At 35.7% G+C, this 27,231-nt stretch overlaps 1 protein-coding gene across 2 annotated transcripts in view; it reads left to right on the top strand.

Moving 5' to 3' along the window:
• Positions 1-27,231, top strand: part of LOC101431379 (complement factor H-like) — a 74,178-nt gene that overhangs the window by 45,421 nt on the left and 1,526 nt on the right. The window contains exons 12-21 of one of the 2 annotated variants that reach the window (XM_058274907.2): positions 2,585-2,761; positions 4,648-4,830; positions 4,933-5,112; positions 7,407-7,583; positions 9,303-9,485; positions 9,955-10,164; positions 10,638-10,811; positions 11,533-11,709; positions 13,464-13,640; positions 19,085-19,354. In XM_058274907.2, coding sequence (XP_058130890.1) covers positions 2,585-2,761; positions 4,648-4,830; positions 4,933-5,112; positions 7,407-7,583; positions 9,303-9,485; positions 9,955-10,164; positions 10,638-10,811; positions 11,533-11,709; positions 13,464-13,640; positions 19,085-19,107 — 1,661 coding nt within the window. In that variant the 3' untranslated portion in view covers positions 19,108-19,354. Of the gene's footprint in view, positions 1-2,584; positions 2,762-4,647; positions 4,831-4,932; positions 5,113-7,406; positions 7,584-9,302; positions 9,486-9,954; positions 10,165-10,637; positions 10,812-11,532; positions 11,710-13,463; positions 13,641-19,084; positions 19,355-27,231 lie in introns of those variants that run through there. The other variant, XM_004476364.5, reaches the window with a different exon arrangement.

Below are 27,231 nucleotides of genomic sequence, written 5' to 3' on the forward strand. Positions count from 1 at the left end.
TACTAATCGTGTATCTTTGGGCAACACACCTAGACTCTTTGAAGCTTTGTTGAATCTTCCTTACCTGTAAAATGTTTTGATACTTAAAAATGTTCTGATTTATAAGATGATTGTAACTGTTATTAGGGCAAATAATCCACATAACAGTCTTGGCACAGTGCCTATCAAATGCAAGTCTCGAGGGAAGAGGAACTTAATTTCGACAGTAGAATAATTGTAGTGATCCTTATGTCTAATTCCTTTCATACATTTAGTTACTAGATGGTAAAAGTTTGATGTATTTGGCAACATAGAGGCCAGCGATAACTGGCTTGTGGACATAACTATTTTTAAACTTTTGCTGTGACAGGAATAGAAAGGTCAGAATACAGCTGGAAGCAATTATGCCCTCAAAAGAAGTTTTCTTTTATAAAGATGGGAGACATACAGCATCCTGAATGCTAAGAGAAGCCCACGGTGGAGAGGAGAGCAGGGAAAGATGGAATACCTGAGGTAGCTATGTCCTCATGAGCGAGACAGAAGGGGAACCAGAGCCCCTGGGAAAGGACTGGGCTTTTGCCTACAGGGCACTTACTATTTTGTAGCAGAAGAAAGGAAGGAAGGAAAATGGGTACGTAAATATCATGTAAGCAGGAAGCAAGAGCTGATGGTTTCTATTTCTCCATAAAATGTAAAACAAGGTTATCTGAGGGTAAGTATTGCATTGGTGTGGGGCGATATAGGTAGAAGAAACACTTGGTGAATTATTAAAAATAGAGTCTGCAGAGGAAAGAACAATATGTTTATTAAAGAAATGAGATAGACTTGCTTAGAAGTATCAAAGGCTGAGTGAAATATGATTTATTCAGACCATCAACAATAACTATTATGTTCCAGAAATGAAGAAAAATAAAAGATGAACTTGGTTTCCAGATTATTCAAATATAGGACAGTAAAAAAAAACTAAAAAACAGTAAATTAAAGCAATAATGAATCAAAGGATAAATATAATTTTTATTTGTTTTGTACATCATTGTGTATAAAGAAAAGAAAGAAGCCAAAGATTTAGATAGAAAGTTGGGGTGGGGAGGGCTCTGTTTTGACTAAGACGCCATCCGTGCAATTAAGATTAGAAAAACATTTCAGGGCAGAGGGAAGGATTTATGTAACAACCCACGCAGCTCTGAACTTGACCTATTTTTTTTTTTAATTCAAAGGTAAAAACATCTGGATCTGGATTGAGAGGGGAAGAGATGCTTAAAAATATATTGCAAGCATAGACAAGCCTGGATCATAAAGAGTCAGGATTTTATCCTAATTGAGAAGCTTTTTAGATGATCATGCAATTTTTTTCCATGTGATTACAGTGAGATCAGGGTTTACGAAGCCAGAAGCTTATGCCTTCTTTTAAAAAGAATGCAAATACCTCAATACATAATTTCTATGGCCGTTCCAATGCTGTCTAACATCAAACAAAAATATGAAAGAAAGGAAATTTGAGTAACAGAGTCAGCAGTAGAAACTGAAGTTTAATGTTTAAAGTTTTATATTTGCAAATTTTATCAGAATTGATGACAAGATAAATACATTGTTAGAAACGGGGAATAGATTTTAATTCTCTGATGATTGAATGAACAAATGATAATATAATATTCTTTTAAAATTTTCTTTCCTCCGTAATTTGAAGAAAACTGCATGCATATTGGTTAATATTTGAGTATAATTCAAATGTACTGTGACTTCTATCCTTTGGTGAGAATTTAAAAAAATATTATCATAAACCATATAAAATAAACACTGTTCTTAACCTTAAAGTTTACAATGAGAAGTAGAAAATTCATGAGAACTTTTCAGAGTCAACACTAGGATTTGAACAAAGACAAATGTATCTAATTATGAACATGTTCATTCAAACTCATCTTTAAATCATATTTCATATAAACATAGTAGCTGGAAATTACCCAACAGCTATGATGAGTTATAAATTAGTTTTTATCACAAAATGATGAGAACAGCAATTTGTATAAAGAGCACGAAATATGTAAACAAGCACAAATACAAATAAAATAATTGCTATGTGGTCTATTAGAAATGAATTACAGGCGAGAAATTCCAGTGATTCTCATTCAAATGTGATTTTCTCAGCTAAGCTCCTAAATTCAATATAAAAACAAAAATGGAAGCAAATTTGCTTGGTTACTTTTTTCCTGACATTACTTTTAAAAATAATTTATATTTAATATTATGATTATAAGTTAATAATTGACATTTGGATATTTTTTACTTAATATGATTCTAATGTTTAAATTCCAACTGTTAATTTAAAAAAAATTAGTCAGTGTGAATGGAGGATTTAACATTAAATTATTTCAGTGTTAATAATAAAATCAGATCCAAAAAGAGCAAGTTGAGTTTACAAACATATTTTCAGGACACATGTGTTGTCCTAAGGGTGTACAAAGCCTTAATGTAAGTTTTTTTGCAAGATAGAAGTTTTATTTGATGCCCTTCTGTGTTTGCAGCACGTAGCACCTCTTTTTTATGTGACACATATAAAATTTAATTAGTCAATTCTAAAATTAAATGAATTTATATTTTGTTTTAGAACAAACATGCAGTGTTCCAAATATAGAAAACACCTTACTTGCTCAGCCACAGAAGGAGAGTTATAAAGTTGGAGATGTGTTGCAATTCTCCTGCAGATATAAACTTACGATTGCTGGACCAGATTCAATTCAGTGTTACCATTTTGGATGGTCCCCCAAGACACCAACATGTAAAGGTGAATATTTCACTTAACAATTGCTGAAAAAAGAATTAGAATTTGGTATAAGTGTCTTTTTTCCCCCTTCATTCTCTGTGGGTTTTTAGTGTTTCTTGTATCTAACATATTGATCCAGAAATGTTATAAGTAGCAAGGATGTAGGTTGGGTGGTACATACCTCAGTTTTCCTTACTGAGAATTACTTGAGCTTACTTAACAAGTTAATTGCCAGTTGTTTCTTAAAATATATATTGGAAGTATTCAGAGATACATATATGGTAGTCATGATTGAGGGACTTCTTTCTTTCCTTGCCTTTTTCCTGTAATTCCTCTTTCTATGTCAGTGTGCTCCAACAGAACCAACCAACAAACACTCTCTCTTTCTTTCTCTCCCTCTTACCCTCTCCCCTATATACACATATACTGGTTACAACTGAAATGTCTGAATTCCATAGGGCAGGCTAGAGTCTGGAAATTCTGATAAAATGGAGGTTGAAGCCTTTTAAAAAAACAACAACATCACTGTGCAGATGGGATTCAGTGTTGCCTGAAGATGCAGACTGAGTCCTTCAAAACAAGAGCATTGCAGGCAAACAACCCATTTTTCTTACTCTTTTTCTCTCTTCAGTGTTCTCCTGCTTTTGTTGATGACCTCTCTGATGAAGAATTGATTCTTAATTACTTAGGCTGGAAACTTAGATGAAGGTGAGGGTGCATTTTTGAGGCAGAATCCCTTCTTTCTCCTGGAACCTTCACTTTTTACGTTTAAGCCTCCAATTGATTAGAAGAAGTCCATCCACATTATTAACTGGAAATCTTCTTTATATAAAGTCACCATATTGTACATGCTAATCCCATTGAAAAATCTATCCACAGCAACATCTAGGCCAATGTTTGACTGAACAACTGGACACCATATCTGGCAAAGGTGACACATAAAGTAACTCTCACAGCCACCATTATATTTGACCATTATATAGCATGGGCCTTACCTCCAGTTTCATGAGTGTGTCTAAACAGCATTCGAGCAGCTTATATTCAATTCAATTTCATGTACAACTTATTTTAAATAATAATCATCTGCTTGCTCTAGTGTTGATTCTTTTTTCAAAAAGTTTTGTTAGGGAAGTGGATGTAGCTCAAATGATAGGGCTTTTGCCTACCATATGGGAGTACCCATGTGTGATCCCTGAGTCCTCCTGGTAAAAGAAAGAGAAAGCATGCCTGTGTGGGGAGCCAGTGCCTGCATGGTGAGCTGAGTGCCCGTGTGGTGAGTCAGTGCCCATGCAAGTGAGTCACGCAGCAAGATGATGATGCAGTAAAAGAGAGATGAGGGGGAGAGTCAAGGCAAAGACAACAGAAACCAGGAACTGAGGTGGTGAAAGTGACAGGGAACCTCTCTCCACATTAGAGATCCCCAGGATCGAATCCTGGTGAATCCTAGAGCATAGCAATGAGAAGAGAAGAAAAAAAGAAATAGTTACAGAAGATTGTAAAACAAATGGACACAGAAAAAACAATAGGGTGGGGGGGGTGGAGGGGGAAAGAGCAGGGGAAAAATAAATAAATTTTTAAAAAAAGTTTTGTTAAAAAATTGGCATGGACTGTGCAGATTAATTTAATTTAGATGCCCGTATTTGCTAATCTATAAACATCATAAAGTTATCCATATTATTGAACATTTATAATCTTAAATATACATCGGTATGCTAGAGCAATCTAATTTATGAAAATGGGAAACTGGAATCAGTGTAATGCCCTTCTTTTTCATTGTTTCAGAATGCTGTAATAAATTTTTAGAAAGTAACAAAGAAAGAATGTTTTGCCAGATTTTTATTGTAAAATGGACAATTTCATCATAATTTACACAGTATTTTCTTTTATTTATTTATTTATTTTTGTAGAGCAAGTAAAATCTTGTGGGCCACCTCCTGAACTTACCAATGGGGAAGTTAAGGAGACAAAAAAAGATAAATATGGACACAAAGAAGTCATAGAATATGATTGCAAGCCCGGATTTCTAGTGAAAGGGCCTAAGAAAATCCAATGTGTTGATGGAGAATGGACAACATTGCCTATATGTATTGGTAATGCATTTAAAATATTAATATCCAATTGGACTCTTTGTATATGTATAAGGGTATACATTATGTGTTAGAAATAAACATATCTTTGTGAAATTTGCATAGAGGAAGTGAGAACATGTGGAGATATACCTGAGCTTGAGCATGGTGATGCCCTGTCTTCTGCCCCTCCCTATCGCCATGGAGATTCAGTGGAGTTCAGTTGCAGAGAAGCATTTACACTGATTGGGCGCAGAACAATTACATGTGTAAGTGGAATGTGGACTGAACTTCCTCAGTGCGTTGGTGAGAATATACTTCTCAAACTGACATTTAATAAAGTATAATATTTTTGTTGTAAAATGCATTTGCAACCAGATTTTTGAAATTTAGAGATGTTACTGATAATGTTTGATCTTATAATGAATCTAAAATTTTTCATTTATATTTCAATATGTGTCCAAAGGGGAATAATATAAACTAGCAATTGACCTTTATGGATCATTCTGACACTGATATTAGTATGGTTTATCTTTACAAGTGTGAACCTACATTTTACCTATAGATCATTTTACTGCACAAAAGGCTCCAGCCTCTATCAAAGCTTCTGAATTTGATCATTTTTATGTCTCTTTCAAGTGCAGCAGAACAAAATTAATGTGCAGAATGATGAGTAGGTCACAACTTCTCTAAGTGTAACTTAGGCAGTGGGAGTTGGGCAAGAAAATTTATGATTGATGGATTTCACTTGATAGGTGAATGTTCCTACCCCTTTGATGACCAAATCTTTGATGGCTATCTGAAAGTGTCTTGTGGGCCCTAAGTCATGTTTCCCTTGGAAAGGGACTTCTGCTCAAAGAGAGTCCTGGATATCCAGTTTTATCCCCTAGACATTAATTTCCCTAGGGAAGTTAGAGCTTATACTCAAGGATGGTGAAAATGGATTGATACCCATTTTGTTCACGGAACAAATGATACAGAAGAGGGGCTCACACACAGGAGGTGTTCAATAAGAATTTCTTAAATTAATCAATACATGTTGTTCATTAATCCTTATATTTTGGCTAAACATATTCTTTTCAATAGTGCTGAACAATTACTATCAATGGTACTGCCACTTTTTTAAGACCCAAATTCACTTTTGTCGTCTTCTTTTTCCACAAATGGTTTCACCTAACTCCACGTGAGGGAAAAGACTCAAATTAATATCAGGTCTAAAGCCTGTCAAATTTTCACCCTAACCTACACCACAAACTTTGCTGCAATTAATACTGTCTTCTGATCTCAGAATTTTCCTCCATAAATTTCATCCTCTACCTCTATTCAGCACGCTGCCATCCAGGATGTTTTAAGGTATATTACATCTCTGGTAAACCTTATACATCAATTTTCTCTTCTCAGAGTTGCTTTTTACCTCCTTCTCTTTGGGTTTCTTTGCTTTCCTCAATGTTTATTTTTCTCCTAAATACAAAGAAGACCATGCAGATATCAGTCAATCCCATGACAAGGACAGTGAGGACAGCAGTGTGTCCTTCCCTTGGCTGCAGACCCTCCTGCAATCACCATCACTCAGAGAACACCTACCTTTGCCTCCCGCAGCACTGAACAATGTCATTGGTCGTTCCTTCTGAGCACAGAACTCATTCTCAAGTGTCTAGTGTGTTTTGAAACAAAGTCCTTTATTGTTTTTCAAGGTTGCATTACAAAACCATTATTTCTCTTTAACCAATGACTTCACTTTCCTTTAATCTGCTTGATCTCACTCAACTTTGCTTTTCCAGTTAGTATCAAAAACACTAGTAAAACCTACATTGATATTTTATCAGATTCAGAAAGACCCACATCTTTCTTGAATATTTGAAATATATATTTATATAACAAGCTTCTATGATCTGTATATTAACCAATAAAATTGCCAGCAAAGATTATTAGTACTGCATTATAATAGTATGACACTATAGAATGATCTGCTGTATAATGACTCTTAGATTATATGTTGAAAACAGGTCAGGATATTTTGCATCTAGCTCCTTATTCCATGTATCTGTCTCCTTTTTCTGCTGTTCATACGAAAGATTTGCTTATATATTCGCTTTCTGTGCAATACATCTTGTGGTGTATTTTCTCATTATCTTTCATTATCTTTATTGAAAAAAGTATTTAACAACGTCTCATATTCTGTTCCTACAAATCATGCCTTTATTGTATTGTATTATGGTTGTAGTTTAAAAATAATGTAGTTGTATAGAGATGAGTAAAAAAATGAAGGTCACAGATGCAAATATGCACTAAATTTAGTTGTGTGATGAATATTCTCTATATATATCATCCTAAAAAGTGAATCTCTTATGCTCGTCAAATTACCTAAGGACAAAATGTCCTTATAAAAAATGTTTTTGGCATTTCAAAGTCTGGAGAAAGGAGTTATCTTCATATGTAATAGTCCATTTCAAATAAAATAATGAGAAATAACTTGATCAATGGAACTTATAAGAATTAATTGTGCTTTCAGGATACTATTGAATCTACAGCTATTTTATATACTAGTTGCTTAGATTCTTTATAATTAATCTTTTCATGGAAATACTTTCTCTTCATAGAAACAGACCAACTTAAGAAATGTAAACCATCAAAATTAATTGTACATCAGGGAAATCTATCAAATATGCCAGAAATTGACCATAACACCAACTTAAGTTACAAATGTAAAGGAAAATCACTATATGGACAGTCAATCTGCATAAATGGAATATGGAATCCTGAAATAGCCTGCAAAGGTAAGTTTTTAATTTCAATGCTTTAAAATTCATTCTATTTCTTCTTATCTTGTAAAGCAGTTTATCTTTGTATCCTTTTAAAAAATAACTATTTATTATTACAAATACTTTTCGAGTTAGAGAATAATTTAGAAATGATCCAAAACATTATTCTAAACACCATTTGTATTCCATACATTGTATTCCATACACCCAGAAACTTGGTGGATTTGAATTAACATCTGGGGACTAGGTATGGTCATTAGTATTGGAGTCTCATAGCTTCTCATTCCTGCGTTTAGACATATATGTGTCCTCACCTGTAACTCTACATACACCTATTCCTGTACCTAAATGTTGCCCACATGCACACCTATACTTATACCTATGCCTCTATTATCTATCTGTAACTATCTCCCAGATATCTATCCATTATCATTTAACAATTATCTATCAATTTAACATCAATCTATCTTTTATGTATCATCTATTTATAATCTATCTATCATCTATCTATTTCTCTGACTTTTCATATTTATCTTCAAAACCCTGAGTCATATTTACACCTCCAATTTCAACTAATAACACAGGGTTCAATCTAATCTCCCCACTATTTGTAATACTTTTCCCCAACTGTGGGAAACCTTGCTCCATATCTTTGATATTTTTTAACAATTTATGCAAGCATAGTATACACACAAATTAGTTTCTGACCAATAGAAATGTAAACCTACTACATGCAGTTCAACAGGTGGATATCGTTATTTCTTATGGAGGAAAGTAGTGAGGTATATATGTTCTATGTTTCCATCAAGAAACTTTGTAGTTTCAGCATTTACTTTTAGGAATAGTATTCCGTTAATATTAATTTTTTAGTATTATGTAGAGGGGCTGATTTTTTTTTTTTTGTTGGTAGACAGTTCTAGAACACGTATGGAAAAGACTGAAATGAAATTAATCTAACTATTGGACTGTTGGTTTATTTTGGACTCTCTAGTCAGTCTGTTTGACTATTTGTCTATCTTTATGTCCAAACCACATTGCTTTAATAATTAAGTCTTTATAGTTAGTCTTGAAATCTGGTATATGTTCTCTGTGTTGTTCAATATTAAGATTATTATAGATATTCTGGCGTTTGATTTTCCCTGACAGTGTTAGATACAGAAGAAAAAAATTCATGAGAACACTTTGTAAACTATGCTACCAAATTTAAAACCAAAATTGAGAAGGAAAATATTTTTGATAAATATAAAATACTCATATTGCTTTAGGTATAGACAGAAAAACCTGATGATATAATAAAGCATAGCATCAGGTTCAATATCAGCTAAATCTAGTTCTATCGGGAGAACATCAAATGAGACTTTTAATCCAATTCCAATAATCATGGATATCTTTAAAAAATGACCTTATACCATTTTTACTTAATGTCTGATATTTTGAGAATTTGTAATTCAGTTAAAGCATGCTAAAAGGTAGAAATAATCAAAATAGATTTTACATAATTTGTACAGGATTCATCACAGAAAAGGAAGAAGCTGTAAGGGAGACATGAGAATATAAACTCTAACTGAAATATTAATGTGTTATGCAACTATAAGATAGTACATGTATAAATATAGAGCATATAAGTATTTGAACATTTATAATATATTATTGAATTTGTAGTTATTGAAAATTCTCTTTTTATATTTTTAACTTCTGATTTGTAATCAAACAATTTAACTTTAATATTTTTAGAAAAAAAAATCCAATTGTGCCCACCTCCGCCTCAAATTCCTAATACTCAAAATATGACAAGCACAATAAATTATCAGAATGGAGAAAAAGTTTCTATCCTTTGTCACGAAAATTATCTAATTCGGGATGGAGAAGAAATTGTGTGCAAAGATGGAAGATGGCAGTCAATACCACGTTGTGTTGGTCAGTAGTTCATAACTTGCTTGATAACATTCTTTCAAAATGAGTTTTATATGTTTCTGGGTTTTGCTTAAATGAAGATGAAGTCATTTCTTTAAATCTATTACACCTTATCTTGAAACAATACATTGCAAAATAGGTGCCTAAATCAGTCACATTTCTTTCACTTCCATTCCTAAATGTATTCAGGTGACAAAATTGCAATACTATTTAAGTACCAGATAAAAATTTTGTTTATGCATAAATCATTCCTTATGATAAACAGGATAGGAATGAAGAGGCTATTAAACAAGAGGATCGTAGCTTAGATATTATGGAAATATGTATCTTTGCAATTTCCAAATATTTGTTCAGTTTTCAATAATATTTGCTCGTATTACCTCTGTTTTAAAGCATCCAATAATATTTGATTTTCTTTTTCAGTTTAAACATGACTTAGTGCTTGACACTTTGATCTCTGTATTTTATCTAGAAAAACTTCCATGTTCTCAACCACCTCTTATAGAACATGGACACATTGAATCATCCAGATTTTCAGCAGGAAGTGAAGAAACAGCCAACCCTAGGCCCTACAACCATGGCACTAAATTAAGATATAAGTGTGAAGATGGTTTCTCAATATCAGAAGAAGATGAGATAACATGCCACATGGGAAAATGGAGTTCTATACCTCAGTGCATAGGTGAGGGCAGTATGCAAATCTGATACTCTGTTTTCAGTGTAATTCATTAAAAATAATGAATTGTCATCAAACCCAAAAAGCAGCATCATTTAAATTAATGCATATGTATCTATATGTATATATAAAGCAATTTTTATCATGTCTTTTTTGATTCCCTGCAATATGATAGTAGTTTTCTTGGTTCCTTAATCTTCAATCTGTTTCCTTTTAATAGTCATGGTGAGTTAGAGAAGCACTAGTCAACTCTTTCATAAAAGTGTTAATATTTCAGTGTAAGTTTCTGCTCAGATTGTGAAAGAGTGACAGACAACAGAATGGTGGTTTTTAGGAGGCAATTTGTCCCTCCTCTGTAATGTGACAGAACTCACTGTGCTATCATTTCTTGTCAAATAAACCCACTAAACAGGATGTCCACTCGAAACTGCATTTTAGAATTCATGATATGGATTTATAGTTTCTATTTTTTTTTTTAGGAAATCCATGTAAAGAGCCACCTGTGATTTCTTATGGTGCTCCTTCTCCAAGGTTAGACAGTTACCAACATGGAGAAGAAGTTACATATAACTGTGAAGATGGCTTTGGGATTGATGGACCAGCTTCTATAAAATGTTTAGGAGGAAAATGGCCTAATCCACCAGAATGCAAATGTATAGTGTGTTTAATTTTATTGTATAGATGATAGATATGAAAGCATTAATGGTTCAGTTATGAAACTAAGTCCTAATTTTAGAATTTTACAAGGTATCTCTGAAAGTTCTGGGTTCTGACAGAGAATCATAGACTTAGTGAAAAGAAAAATTTGTCAACATGAACCAAATTATTACCTTTGCATATCCTCTTGTGTGCACTTTCTGCATCCTCTGCAATACATTCTCAAATTGTTCATGTCCTTCTTTTCCGGCAGCACAGCTGACCCCCTTCATTAACTGCATTATTATTTACTCTGCAATTATTTTATTAATCATGTCCTTATAAATATATAACTTTCAAAAATATTCAAAACAATTATATAGGTCTTAGATTTTGACAGAAGCAAGAAAAGAAGGAAATAGAAACGTAACGTTGATGGCTGTATGAGGAAGGAAAGAATTTAAATGCAAGAAATAGAAAAAACTGTGTGCTTTACATCTACACATATCTTCTCAGGCTTCTAATATTACTATTTTCTCTTTATTATTTTCATAAATGTAGAATAATTAAATACAATCAATTCAAGTCTGCTTGTAATCATATTTTGTAAAGTTATTAAAATATTGATCAGAATTCGTCATTTTGATATGTAGCTAATTATTATTTTGGAATTTAATTATTGGATATTGTATATTTTTAAAGATTTACTGAATAAATACACTTTTTTTATTTTTACAGATACAGATTGTTTGGAATTACCCAGCATTGATAATGCCATACTCCTAAACCAAGTGAAGAGATCATATAGGTCTGGAGAACAATTAACATATAAATGTCAACAGAATTTCCAATTGGATGGATCAAATATTGTAACGTGTGTTAATGGCAAATGGATAGGACGTCCAACATGCAAAGGTACTTTCATGCGATTTTAAAATTTACTTATTAAAGTGTTTTAGACAATAAAATATAGAAGTTTCTGTCTCTAACATCATTTAAAAATGGACGTAGAATAATATTTCAATACTGATTAAATAAATGTATGCCTAAACATAATGAGAATAGACTGCATGTCCAAGTTAATCTAGACGCTCAGAGGTTCTCAAAGACTCTTCCCTGGACTAGCACCATTGTCATCTTCAAAATTGTTAGAAATGGAAGTTCGTGGGTCCAGCCCAGATCTACTGAAGCAGAAACTCTGGGGGAGGGATCCTGAATCTATTTTAACAAGGCTTCCAGGGCATTCTGTGTATATGCTTCAATTTGGGTCCCAGAGCCATAGCTTTTTTTTTTTTTTTTTTGCAATATTCTGGTTTTTTTTTCTTTTTTCTTTTATTTTCATTTAAATGTTACATTAAAAAAATATGAGGTCCCCATATACCCCCCACCCCACCCACGCCACCCTCCCCACATCAACAAACTCTTCCATCATTGTGGCACATCCACTGCACCTGGCGAATACATTCTGGAGACCTGCTGCATCACATGGACAGTGGTCCACATTGCAGTCCACACTCTTCCCCAGTACACCCAGTGGGCCACGACAGGACACACAACATCCAGCATCTGTCCCTACAGCACCACATAGGATGACTACAAATCCTGAAAATGTCCCCACACCGTATCTCTTCTTCCCTCTCCCAACCATCAACCACCCTCTCCACATCACTACTACAATTTCTTCCCTTAGTAATCACAATAGTTCCTCAGCAGAACACCAGTAAGTCCACTCTGATCCATACTCTATTCCTCCATCTTGTGGACCTGGGATGGCTATGTCCAGTCCCTCTCTACATCAAGAAGGGGTTTAGCTTTTTATTACTTCACATTATCCTGAAATTTCTCATGAATGATACCATTGTTAATTAATGTATCCTTAAGCCGTTGCCAAATAATTCATTAGAGTTGTTTTTATTTACTATAGATTTACTTTTTGTTACTATCTCACATTTTCTGTTTGATCTTTTTAATTGATATATTCCTGTTCCTTTAATTATAGTATTCTTTAAAGTGTGGCCTTAATTCTTACTTATTTTCTAAGGAAGTGCATATGTGTGCTTACTTTTCTAAGGGGCTAAATTTCTGCTTAATAAGCAGGATGATTGCTAACCCATTCTGTTATCTCATAACCTCTTTATTATGCCTATTTTAGATTTTAAATTTGTACTGAATTTCTGTTGTTTGTAATATTTACTTTACATCCTCAAAGATTAATTTCAGGAAAGCCCTCATTTTCACTGACTTCATTAAGATAAAAGAACAAAACAAAACAAAAACCCAAGCAAGCAACAACAACAACAACAAAAAAAAAAAACCCTCCCAATCCTCTAGTGAAGGTAGAGGGAGAAAGATTTAAGGTTGTACAATTTTAAATACTACACGGAATATTGCTGTATGTACTTTTCCTCTATCTTACATAAAAATTTTGTGAAATTAGTAAAGATTTACATAAGAGATTACCTATTGATTCTGTATCTTCTTGAAATATATGTCTTTTTAAACAAATCAATTTTATTGATACATCCAAAGTGTACTAACAATGGTACTTGGTATAATTACATAGTTGTGCATTCATCACTTCAGTCATTGAAATATATTTTGAAAGTCCTTCATTGAGTTTCTATTCAAAATGATTACTAACTGAAGATACTTTTTGTCTTTCTATTCAGATGTTTTCTGTGTGAATCCACCTGTAGTGGAAAATGCTAATATTATATCAAGACTTATGGATAGATATCCACCTGATGAGAGAGTACGTTATGAATGTATGAAATCTTTTGTTTTATTTGGGGAAGTAGAAGTGATATGTCTAAAAGGAACCTGGACAGAACCACCTAAATGTGGAGGTAGAGTATCTAATTCCAGTATTTTATATGAATACAATAGGGCTCAAATATGTTGATATAAATGTATAGTAAAATAGAACACAAAGAATGTATTAGTTCAAATGAAAATAAAAAGATGTTGCTAAACATCCCCTGTTTTGGGGATTGTATCAGTCTGCTAAAGGGTTGCTAATGCAAAGTACTGGGAATCATTTGGCTTTTTGGGGTCAAAGTTTGTGGTCCCAAAGTCACAGAATGTCCAACTCTAGGTACCATAAGAGGTCCTTTCTCACCAAAGTCAGCAGCCATGTGGTGAAGCAAGATGGTGGGTGATCTCTGTCAGGTTTCAGCCTTCCCCTCTGGGCTTCTTTTTTCTCTTGAGGCTCTGTGGACCCAGCTTTTCCTGATCTCAGCCTCAGGCTGGCATGCACCTTGTGTCTTAGGACTTCCTCTATCAGTGTCTGCTCTCTTAGCATCACCTGTAAGCTATCAGGAAATATCCATTGTCTCTGGGACTTCAGGCGTTTGAACCTTCTCCCTTCTATCACATGGTAGTATCTAAAATGACCAAGTTCTCCCTGTGTGTCTATCTCAGCCCATCTGTATTTATGTTTCCATTAATATCAGACCCACCAAGGAGTTGGGGACTCAACCTGAGTCATGCCATCCTGAAGTTGTCTAATCAAGGCCCTAATTTTAACAGGTAGTCTAATTAAGTCATCTCAGCTGAATTTAAAGCAATCAAGTGTATCACCCCCAGTGTAATAGATTAGTTTACAAACAATCTTTTTATTATTGGGATTCATAAATAATCTCAAACTGCCGTAGGAACTAAACCAGTCATTTTATTTTTAATTAATTACTTTTTCTCTTTATTTTTTTAAAATATTACATTCAAAAAATATAAGCGATCCCCATGTATCCCAATCCCCCTCACCCCACTGTTCCCACATCAACCACTTCTTTCATCATCATGGGACATTCATTGCATTTGGTGAATACATTTTGGGGGACTGCTGCACCACGTGGATAATAGTTTACAATGTAGTTTACACTCTCCCCCAGTCACCCAGTGGGCCATGGCAGGACGTGCAATGTCCAGCATCTGTCCCTGCAGTACCACCCAGGACAACTCCAAGTCCTGAAAATGTCCCCACATCATATTTCTTCTTCCTTCTCCCTACCCTCAGCAGCTACTGTGGCCACTTTCCCACATCAATGCTATAATTTCTTCCACTACTTGTCACAATAGTTCCATAGTAGAATATCAGTAAATTCACTCTAGTCCATACTCCTCTGCCCAAACTGGCGGGGGTGAGTCCAGGGGCCTGTGGGAAGAAGCAGGGGTAGGGGCAGGAGTCGAGAGAAGAATGGAGGCAAGACAGGGTTCTGATCAAGCCTCGTTTATTGGGGGTAGAACATGGGAATTTATACTGAGGGAAGGGAGCGTGTCCATAGGTGGTAGGCTGGTTTTGCGGGTGGCAGACGTCCAAGGAGGGGATTGGCTGAAAGTTTGTGCCGGGTCTGCAGAGTTCTGCGCTTTGCGCATGCGTGCTTGCTGTGGTCACCAGATTTGTGGCGGGAAGGGGAGAACAAAGAAACAAGGAGGAAGAAGAAGGAAATGGAGGGGCAGGGCTGAGGTAGTTGTGAAATCCACCCATGTTGTTGGAGGCTGTAAATAGATTTCACAGCGGGTGGCTCCCAAACAGGTCCCCCTTCTCTGTTTAATATGTTAGGAACTGAAGTGAAGAACAGCTGGCGATGGCTCATATTGGGCAGGGCTTATACTCAGTGGTGACATGCAGCTGCAAGGTGCTCCCGTACTGAGGGGGGCTGTGCCTGTCTTAGGTCAGGGCTGCACCCGCTAAGTGATCAGTCTTACCCGTCATTGGGCAGCGTGGCAGTGAAAAGCCACATCCCTGTCTTAGGTTGACTGATGGGTCAGCCCAGTTGCCCGTCATTGGCTAACCAGTCCAGTGCCTCAGCGACAAGTAAGCTATAGCGGGAAGCTCTACAGCATGCATGACATGCATGATGTACTGAGATTAGTGGGTGAGGCCACACCCACCCTGGTCTTGTTTGGCTAGGGCACCTGCTGCTCGTTTGAGCCACTAAACACCTCACTGAAGCTGTTTTCCTTACCGAAGCTGTTCAGAGATATTAATTAAACAGAGAAGGGTTAGCTGCGTTAGGGGCAGTTGTGACCGTGGGCAGGAAGAACAGGCAAGAAAACGCCATTAGGGTACAAGTTGGCAAAGGCAACATAAGAGATTTGCATTTTCAAAGGTTGGTTGGTTGTTCTTCGGTCCAGATAGGCTGGTATTGACAAACAGCGGCAAGAAACATCACGTGGGCAGAGATTTGCTTCATCCTTTCTTGGAGGAATTTAAGAAGGCAAGGTGCAAATGCACAGATTAAAAGGAGAGTGATTAGGGGGCTGAGGAGGGGACCTAGGCAGGTCTCGAGGGGAGAGGTGAGCCAGGCAGACGAGGAGGTTGATTGGGAGGGCAGTATTCCTTCCTGCAATTCTCACAATTTCTTAACATTTTGCTCAACAATACCAGATTCATTTATATAGTAGCAGCATTCCTCCTGGAGAAAGAGGCAGGTTCCTCCTTTTTCAGCTGTGAGTAAGTTTAAGGTCCTACGGTTTTGTAAGGCTACTTGGGCGAGCGATGTTAGTTGCCGCTGCAGAGAGTCAAGAGACTGCGCACTGGATTCTAGGCTAATTTGTCGTTGTTGTTTAAAGTATTGCAAGCTGATGAGGCCATGACCAAGAGCACCATGTGCTGTGGCAGCTGCAGCAACTGAACCTGTGAGGCTAATTTTTTTTTTTTTTTTTTTTTAACCAATATAGGGAGGAAGGCGGCTCTCTTTGACACAGATGGGGATAGTAAAATTTTAGTCTGCCTTCTCCATAGTATGTTAGTTGTGGGGTAATGGCTACTAGGATGCAAGGCCTCATTTTTATAGAATAGAGCATTTTTGGGTTATAGTTAATTTTCCAACCACAAACACATAAGGATCTCTTACACATGCCTGAAGATGAATTTGATTTAAATGCAGATATTGACCATTCTTACTATTATTCCCAATCCATTCTATAGTAGGAGCTATTCCTAGAAAAACTTTCCACAGATTCTTCTGCTTGTGTATAGATGTAATATTACACCATGGAGAAGGGATTCATTTCCCTATCTGTTTCCAAACACTATTATTTTTAGTAAGAATTATTTTTTGTTGTCCTTTACTATTTAGACCATGCCAAATAAATCTGTCATTATATTCAATGGGACTCCCCATAGGGGCACTTTCCCACACTATTCCATAGGAATCATTAAAAATGAGAGATTCTCTTCCTATATGGCATTCTTGCCTTCCTTTATCCCTACTGTCTTTTTGCAGAAAATCATAAATAGGATTTTTAGTCATGATTAAATCGTAAGAGGGAAATAAAGTCACAATAAACTGAGTATTACTATTTTTGAAGATAATTATGGCCTGATTTTTAACCTACATACAGGAAGGATGGTTACTAATGCATAAAGGTTGATAATCAAATGGTAATATGAGATTATCGATTCTTTTTCTTTATAGGGTTTAATTGGCAATCGATTATCAGTTGGTATAGGGAATATATAGGTTTTATTCAGATATATATGAAAGAATGGATTTTTCCAGGTTAACACTCTAAGTAATGGGGGGTTAGGTATATAGGCCTAATAAGTGTAATTACTGGCAGCTTCCTTATTACTTATGATCACCATCATCAGAAGTTGTAGAAGACTCCATCTCTTCATTCTGGGGTTTAATACTTTTCGCAGATAACTAAATTTGTTCTCCATTTTCTGAAATGATAAGAGCATAGCCTCACCCCCTTACTTTAATCCTGCCTTTTTTTTCCATTCATTGCTTAAAATATCTTTCTAGAATATTGGTTGATTTTCAATTCCTGTGTCTACTGTAGATGTTTGACATTTTCTAAGTGACATTCCACAGGTGTTAATGAATTATAAACATTAAGAAAATTTAAAGTAAATAAAGCTTTTGCTAATTGATCTTTTGGTGTCATAATAACATTATCACCCCCTTTTTGTTTTAAAAGCATAGTTTTTAGGGTATGATGGCTGCATTCAACTATGGCTTAACCTGTAGGATTATAAGGAATATTAGCAACATATTGAATACCATATTTTAAAAGGAAAGATTCAAAGGATTTACTAATGTAAGAAGGTGTATTATTAATTTTTAGAGGGCATCCCATTACAGCAAAAGCAGACTATAGATGTGAACGAACATGATGAAGCCATTCTCTACTTTGAGCAGTAGCCCACATAAAATGAGAATGAGTGTTAATATAAACATGAACATATTGTAGTTTACTAAAGGATGGTATGTGAGTAACATCCATCTGCCATAATTGATTAGGAGTTAGGCCTCTGGGATTAATTTCAGCCTGAAAAGGCACCGCTGTTAGTGGTCCACAAGTAGAACAGATGCGAATAATTTCTTGGCCTGTAGTTTTGTTAACTTTTGATATTTATTTTGCAGGCCTTTAGCATTAATATGAATTAAAGCATGGTAATCACGAGCACTTGTAAACACCCTACCAATAAATCAGCTTGAGCATTATTTGCTGTCATAGGACTAGGCAAAGAGGTATGAGAGCGTATATGAGTAATGTAAATAGGATGCTGTCTTAACTTAATGAGATGTTGCAAGTCAGCAAAAAGTTGAGATAACTCATCATTAGCAAAGATATGAGCTGTTTCAATATGCTTAACAGTAAGGCATACATATTCAGAATCAGAGACAATATTCAAAGGTTCCTTAAATATTGTTAACACCTTAATGATGGCAGCAAGTTCAGTACGCTGAGCAGACGTGAATGGAGTCTGCCAAGCCTGTTCTTTTTGAGAAATAACGTATGCTGCTTTTTTATTACTATTACTATCAGTAAATACTGTACAAGATGGTTGGGCTATGCACATAGTCCTGAAAAGCACTGCAAAAGTTTATTGTTGGGTTTTTTATAGATAGAGGAATGCAGCTGGCTTGATTTGTCTAAGAAGACACTAAGGAAAGTCTTAGCAAGTTTTAAAACAAAGTGATAGCAATACAGCTGGACTTTAACTTTTTGCAACAAACTAGCAGTGTTTGGGATTGCTGCATACTAGTGTTGTCACTTTAATCTATGATAAGAGGTTGTTTCTGTGACACATACTCTTTCATAATAATTAAAACCATAATTAACCACATTGTACTTTTCTTTAATAATATGCTGAAATATTGGTAACTTTATACACTCTTAAGCATTTATAGAAACCTTTTATTCATACAACTTTAATTAATAGAGGGTTTAAGGAAAGAAAAAACTTGTTAATTTTATAACACTGTAAAACACCTTTTATTTAACTTATAACATATTAAATGAACTCAATTATTACTTTAATTTTTCTTTCAAGGTAAAAGAACAAATCTCTTATAATTAGTTTGGAATAAAAGGCTACTGTTCAGGATTAGGTTTTGAGAAAGCAGTTCTGAACATTACGTTCCTTCAAAAGAGACAAAACCTTCCCCTGTTGGAACACCGAGGAAACGATAACACAAGAAGCACGAGAAGCTATTTTGACAAGACAGACTTTCTTTGTATACTGATTATTGAGGATAAGAACTTTTACCAAAACAGATTAATGATAAGAGGCCTTGAGAAAGAATAAAAATTTTCAACTTTGCATCAGCATACTACTTGATACTAAAGCCTTTAAAATTTTATGGATAGATCCATTAAATTATATTTAACTTTAACTGTAAAAATTCCTTTTCCACCAACCTTCTGCACTTCCAGTATTCACTCAGGGTTTGTCCCACACTCTACTCTTTCCAATAATCAATCATTTTATCTCAGGACAAAATCATCTTCTGTTTCCTTAATAATAAAAACACATTCCATATAGCCTACATACAAAGTTATCAAGCAAACCTTTTATAACATAATACCATGAACACTAAACAAGCTTGTTAAAATAATGAACTTTTCTTTAAATACTTAGTAGCATGCAATATCAGAAACAGTTTTCTAGAAGCAAGTTGTGAAGGGAGGCTGGCTGCTGTCAATCTTTCCTGTTATAAAATTACCTTTGATTATTATTATTATTAATTCAGGTTTGTTTAATAATGACCTTTTGGAATTAACCACCTAAACATTTTAATGTAAACAATGCTTCATAAGACCTTTTATAATTATTTATAACCATATAGACTATAATTATATCATTTTAAGACAGATTTTACCTTTACAGAACACATTCCCTTACTTGAAGTTATTGCAATACCTTCTACAATTTGCCACATGCAAATTAAGTTCCATGAGTTTATGAAAATTAGCCATCCTACTTTAGGACAAAATACACCTTTTTGCAAAACTTATTAAATTTCAGTTAGCATTGTCACAAACTTTTAACCAAATATTCATTTCAGTTTTACATTCTTCATATTATCTGTGAAGAAAAATAAGTTATTTATTTCAATCTAGGCAAGAACAACCTTTTATGAAGACTTACAGTTAATTTTGTTAATCAAGACTTACAATTTTTATTATTGTAGATATCTTATTAACATTTAAACTTATGTATTAATATAATAAACTTAAGTATTAATATAAGTGCTTATTTAATTTTTGGCCATTTGAATAGAGCTCTTTTAAAAATTTCTACTAATTTATATTTACCATCCGGAGGTATCACAATATACACTGACATTGAATGAACAGACAGACAAACACAAAACAATTATAACACATTAACAGAAACATACAATTTATTTACAATCGACTCATAATTCTTACTTTCTTGGGATAGCTGCTTTTAAATCCTCTGTTATATAGCACATCTTAGATTGTACCTCTTAAGATTTCTTCTGAAATTCATGTCGCCTGTAATATGCAGGCTTGTGCTTAGAAACATTATTAGTTATCAGCAATCAGTTAAAATAACTTGAGCAGCATAAATGTAGTTAAGTTTTTATTTTGCAGTTTAGACAGACCATTAACACACATTTTTGGATTATTACTGTAAGACTATACTGAGACTTGAAGTTCTGGAGAAAACTATTGATTTAAAACTGAAAATTCCTTTTAGACCTTGATAAAAATTTGGTACCAATTTTATTATCTTGGTCAAGCAAGCCCAATCAGAACTAGAATGGAAACAAAACAAAACACAAATGTTGCCACGTTTCTCTCTCTTTCCAGTGGATTAACTATATTAGCCTTCACTAGCCCAGAGCTACATTGTCATGTAGACAGCAGGGAGCCCAAAGGATTGTGAAAGGATTTCAGGGCCTGTAGCTGGCCCTGCCTCCCGTTTCCCTGATGGGGAGGGAGAGGTTTACCCTGCATGTTGGTTTGGGACTGACAGCGACTTTTTTTACTGTGGCTGTAAAAGCTTTTGCCATAGCAAGTCCTTGTTGGTAGGCAGGGCCAATTTCAGAACAAAGCCTGATGTAACCAGACAAGTTCTCCTTCTTTCTATAAGGTCTAACTGCAGCCTGATAAGCCGCATTTGCATTTACAAAGGCAATTTGCTTTACATAGTCTGTTTCTGTATTGGTATCACCAAACAGTCTTTCTGCAGCCGTACACAATCTGCCTACAAAATGTGAAAAGGGTTTCTCTGGCCACTGCTTAATAGTAGTGAGGGAGGAGGCAGGGCGTTCTTTTGTAGGCAGCCTTTTCCAGGCTCTAAGGGCCGCGGTTTGAATTTGGGAGAAAAGGCTGGGGTCATATCTTGCTTGTTGCACAGTGCCTTCATAATCTCCCGAGCCTGTTACGGAGCAGTGGGCCCATAGGTGGAGGCGGGGTTTTAAGATGTTTTAAAGATTTAAAGGGGAAAGTGGAATGCACACAAAGTACCTTCACCTCACCATCTGCCTCATTATCTGCCTCATTGTTTTGCCCCTCGGGTTTGCCTCTCGGTGACAGGTTATGCAAAAAAGGGGGGGGGGGTTTTGTATCACCGCAGGGGATGCATGCCTGGGTAGCCTTTCTAAGCAGGTGTAGGTGGGCGGGAAGGCAATAAAAGGATTGTGGTTAACTGCCTTTCTGTATTTATGGTGTTGTAATTCATTTAGCTGCTGTAGTTCCTTTATGAGTTGTAAAAGCTCCCTTCCTGTGGAAACCAGGGATAAACTTTTTTAGGAAGGCAAAGAATTTAGAGAGTTCTTTAAAATTAACCTTTACTTCTCTTGTCTTAAGCGCGGCCTGCAGGCCAGATAGGAAAAGGGAACTATTACTAGAGGATCCCTGCCCCATTATAGCCAATCACTCACTGAGACAGTCTTCAGAAGATAGGCAGTCCTCTGAAGATCTCCTCCGCCCAAGCTGATTGTCAGGTCTTCTGCCCAAGCTGAGTGCTCAGGTCTTCCGCCCAAGAATTTGCAGGTCTTCTGAGTTCGTGTAGATCACCTGGCCAGGTTTTCCGTTGTGTCAGCTTGCTTCTTCCCCGGGTCCCATCCACATAGGGTGCCACTTGCCCGAACCGGTGGGGGCAAGTCCAGGGGCCTGTGGGAAGAAGCAGGGGAAGGGGCAGGAGTCGAGAGAAGAATGGAGGCAAGACAGGGTTCTGATCAAGTCTCGTTTATTGTGGGTAGAACATGGGAATTTATACTGAGGGAAGGGAGCGTGTCCATAGGTGGTAGGCTGGTTTTGCGGGTGGCAGACGTTCAATGAGGGGATTGGCTGAAAGTTTGTGCCGGGTCTGCAGAGTTTTGTGCTTTGCGCATGCGTGCTTGCTGTGGTCACCAGAGTTGTGGCGGGAAGGGGAGAACAAAGAACAAGGAGGAAGAAGAAGAAGGAAATGGAGGGGCAGGGCTGAGGTAGTTGTGAAATCCACCCATGTTGTTGGAGGCTGGAAATAGATTTCACAGGGGGTGGCTCCCCACACTCCTCCATCCTGTGACCCCCGGGATGTAAACCAGTAATTTGATATGTTTGTTTTAGGAATGATTGGATTATGTTAAAGAAGCAGTTTGAATCTTAGATAAGTCTCTACCCTCAGCATTAAGACACTGAGTTATTTCCTTAGGAATAAATGTGTAAAATATACCTTAGTAATATTTCTCAGACCTAAGAGATAGGGGATTTGATATTTAGAATAGACACTTGGAAGTGATCATAGGATGTGATATTAATTTTGGCATTTTCAGCATATGAATTACATCTAACTGCATGTGATTAATTAAGCACATTCAGAGAATTAGCATGTCTAGCAAAAAGGTCTTTTTATTATATTTTTAAATTTTTTAAATTTTTAAAAATTTTTAATTTTTTTGGTAAGATTCACTTTCATTTAATGTTGTGTGACTGACACTCAAAAATATTGATTTCCTGCCTGGACAAGATAGAACAAGTGAGACCTCCAGTTTATCATAGACTTCACCCATGTAGGCGTCAGCTCGCAACCTTCCTCTCCCCCCTCAAAGTTTCTTTAAGCCTATCTTCCAGTCTCTAGTTCTCTGAGACAACTTGATTTGCTTGTTTCATATCAGAGAGGTCATGTAGTATTTGTCCTTCAATGCCTGGCTTGCTTCACTCAACATAAGGTCCTCAAGATTCATCCATGTTATCACGTGTGTTTGTATTGTATTCTTTCTTATAGCTGAGTAGTATTCCATTGTATTTATATGCCACATTTCATTTATCCATTCATCTGTTAATGGGCATTTGGGTTGATTCCAACTTTTGGCAATAGTGAATAATGCTGCTATGAACATTGGTGTGCATATATTGGTTTGTGTCCTTATTTTTCTGTTCCTCTGGGTATATACCCAGCAGTGGAATAGCTGGGTCATATGGCAAATCTATAGCTATCATTTTGAGAAACGCCAAACTGTCCTCCAGAATGACTGGATCCCTCTGTATTCCCACCAGCAGTGGATGAGTGTTCCCATTCCACCACATCCTCTCCAGCACTTGTAGTCTTCTGTTTTTTTGATCACTGCCAGTCTTATGGGGGTAAGATGGTATCTCATTGTAGTTTTGATTTTCTGTTCCCTAATAGCTAGTGATTTTGAACATTTTTTCATGTGCTTTTTCACAATTTGTATTTCTTTGGAGAAGTGCTCTTTAGGTCTTTTGCCCATTTATCAAATGGGTTGTTTGTCTTTTTATTTTTGAGATATAGGAGTTCTTTATATATGCAGGCGACTTTATATATGTAAGTCGCCTATCAGATATACGGTTGCCAAATATTTACTCCCATTTGGTAAGCTTGCTTTTCATTGTCTTGACAAATTCCTTTGAGGTGCAAAAGGCTTTAAATTTGAGGAAGTCCCATTTATCTATTTGCTCTTTTGCTGCTCGTGCTTTGGGTGTGAAGTTCATGAAGCCATTTCCTATTACAAGGTCCTGTAGGTGCTTCCCTACATTATTTTCTAAGGTCGTTATGGTCTTGGCTCTTATATTTAGGTCTTTCAGCCATCTTGAGTTGATTTTTGTATAAGGTGTGAGATGGTAATCCTCTTTCCTTCTTTAGCATATGGATATCCAATTCTCTAGGCACCATTTTTTGAAGGGCCATTCTGTCCCAGTTGAGTGGGTTTGATGGCCTTGTAGAATATCAGTTGACTGTATATATGAGGATCTGTATCAGACTTCTCCATTTATATTCCATTGGTCAGTGTGTCTACTTTTGAGCCAATACCACGCTGTTTTCACTGCTGTAGCTTTGAAATATGTTTTGAAGTCAGGTAGTGTCATTCCTCCAATTTCATTTTTCTTTTGCAATATGTTTTTAGCTATTCGGGGTCTCTTTCCTTTCCAAATAAATTTCATAGTTATTCTAGTTTGTTAAAAAATGTTGTGTTGATTTTTTATTGGAATTGCATTGAATCTGTAGATCAGTTTTGGTAGGATGGACACCTTAATAATATTTAGTTTTCCTATCCATGAACAGGGAATATTCTTCCATTTATTTAGTTCTTCTTTTGATTTCCTTGCACAGTGTTGTGTAGTTTGCTGTGTATAAGTCTTTTACATCTTTAAAGATGTATTTGATTTTTTTGGTATTTGATTTTTTCTATTTACTATTGTAAATGGTATTTGTTTCTTCATTTCCTCAGATTGCTTATCATCAGTGTACAGAAATGCTACTGATTTTTGTAGATTGATTTTATAACCTGTGACTTTACTGAACTCCTTTATAAGTTCTAGAAGCTTTGTTGTATACTTCTCAGGGTTTTCTAGGTATAGGATCATGTTATCTGCAAATAGTGAAATTTTGACTTCTTCCTTTCCTATTTAGATCCCTTTTATATCTGTTTTTTGCCTCAGTTACAAGCAAGGACTTGTAACAATGTTAAATAGAAGGTGCGATTGTGGGCATCCTCGCCTTGTTCCTGATCTTAAAAGGAAAGATTTTAGGAATTCGCCATGGTAAATGATATTAGCTGTATTTTTTCATATATACCCTTTATCATGTTGAGAAAGTTTCCTTCTATTCCTATCTTTTGCAGTGTTTTTATCAAGAAAGGGTGCTGTATTTTATTGAATACTTTTTCTGCACCTATAGATATGATCATGTGTTTTTTTCCCTTTAATCTGTTTATGTGCTGTATTACATTAATTTGATTTTCTTATGTTGAACCATCCTTGCACACCAGGAATGAATCCCACTTGGTCATGGTGTTTAATTTGTTGAATGTGCAAAATAGGTCTTGATGCTTAGTATCTTGGTAGTTCGAATTAGAGCTTCTGAGATAAGAGGGACCAGCAAAGGAGATAGTATTATTATATTATTCACTTCTATTTTGTTAAGTTAAAGGTTTACATGGTTAATTATTTCTAATCTTTTACTTTGAGTGTGCTTATGTTTTTATGTTTGACTGGAGTATTTTATAGACAGCATATAGTTGGGTATTGCTTTATTTTCACATATTCCTTCTTGGTCTTATAAATAATCCTTGAAATGTTAATAAATAATATGCTATTTTCTTATTTTTTTTGTGCTTGTTTCATCCATTTCTTTTTCCCAATTCCAGTTTCTTTTCTTCCTTATGAGTTTCTTGATCATTTATATAATTTCACTTTGACTTTTCTATATGGTTTTTGAGATAACTTTTTGTATAGTTCTATTTTTTAGCAGTTGTTCTATTTATTTAATATGTACATAGAAAACATCACTCTAAATTGCCATTAGCATTTAAAAAATATATATATGTTCTATTTTTAAAGAAGCTTTAGATTACAGAAATGTTATTTCAAAAATCTAGGGGATTCCCATATGCCCCACCTCCTCCACCACCCCCACTTTCCCACATTAACAACATCTTTTGTTACTGTGGTATATTAGTTACAATTGAAGATCCCTATTGAAGCATTGCTACTGTTCATGGAATATAGTTTACATTATAGATTTTATATTGCACCTCACAAATTATAGGTTTGACAAAATGTATAATGGCCTATATCGGTCATTGCAGTATTTCTACAAATAAAGTATGGAAACCTTACTTCCATTAAAGGCCATTTATCTTCCCCACATTTTTAATATAGAAATAACAAATAATTCCTCTACATACACTGAGAACCTCAAAAGATGGTATGATTTTGCTTCTGTCATCAAAGATCACTTACAAAATTCATGATTAGAAAAATAGTCTATTATGTCTATTCTTAATTTTATCAGTAAGATCATGGATTCTTCTTGAAATCTCAATCCTCCTTCGCTTATCTTTTTTTTAGTATTTGAAGAAATTACTTTTGCTCCTCTTTAAAGGTAGATGTGCTGGAGATAAACCCTCTTAGTTTTTCTATGTCTGAGGATATCTTTATTTCCCCTATGTTCCTGAAGAATACTCCTCCTAGGGAAGCAGAATTGGCCCAATGGATAGGGCGTCTGCCTACGACATGGGAGGTTCACGGTTCAAACCCTGGGCCTCCTTGACCCGTGTGTAGCTGGCCCATGCCCAGTCCTTGCGCGCAAGGAGTGCCCTGCCACGCAGGGGCGTCCCCTGCATAGGGGAGCCCCACGCGCAAGGAGTGCACCCCGTAAGGAGAGCCGCCCAGCGCGAAAGAAAGTGCAGCTTGCCCAGGAATGGTGCCACACACACAGAGAGCTGCCACAACTAGATGACACAACTAAAAGAGACACAGATTCCTGTGCTGCTGACAACAACAGAAGCGACCAAAATGAACACGAAGCAAATGGACACAGGGAACAGACAACTCGGGGCGGGGGGCGGGGCAGAGGGGGCGGAGAGAAATAAAAAAAACAAGTCTTTAAAAAAAAAAGGTTGGACCTTGAATATTACTTAAGACTTCTAACTCATTCACCTCCACGACTGTCATCCAGGATGCAAGCTCAGGCTTCCCCTGGCCTCCACTGACCCCACAGGAAAAGGAATAGGTGCCATGTTATCTCATGGTATTCTTGAGTCCCTCATTCCTATCTATTCTTCTCTACCCCTTTCTGAGCCTTCTTAATTTCATTCTACATAGTATATTCAGAATTATTAGTTTTAATATGCAGAAGAAATAGGCGGAAGTATTTTTACCACATCTAGTCCATTAGAGGATAACAAAATATAGCACAACTTTTCACTTTACACAAATTGC

This window comes from Dasypus novemcinctus, chromosome 13 (assembly GCF_030445035.2).
Source record: "Dasypus novemcinctus isolate mDasNov1 chromosome 13, mDasNov1.1.hap2, whole genome shotgun sequence".
In the NCBI taxonomy this organism is placed as follows: Eukaryota; Metazoa; Chordata; class Mammalia; order Cingulata; family Dasypodidae; genus Dasypus; species Dasypus novemcinctus.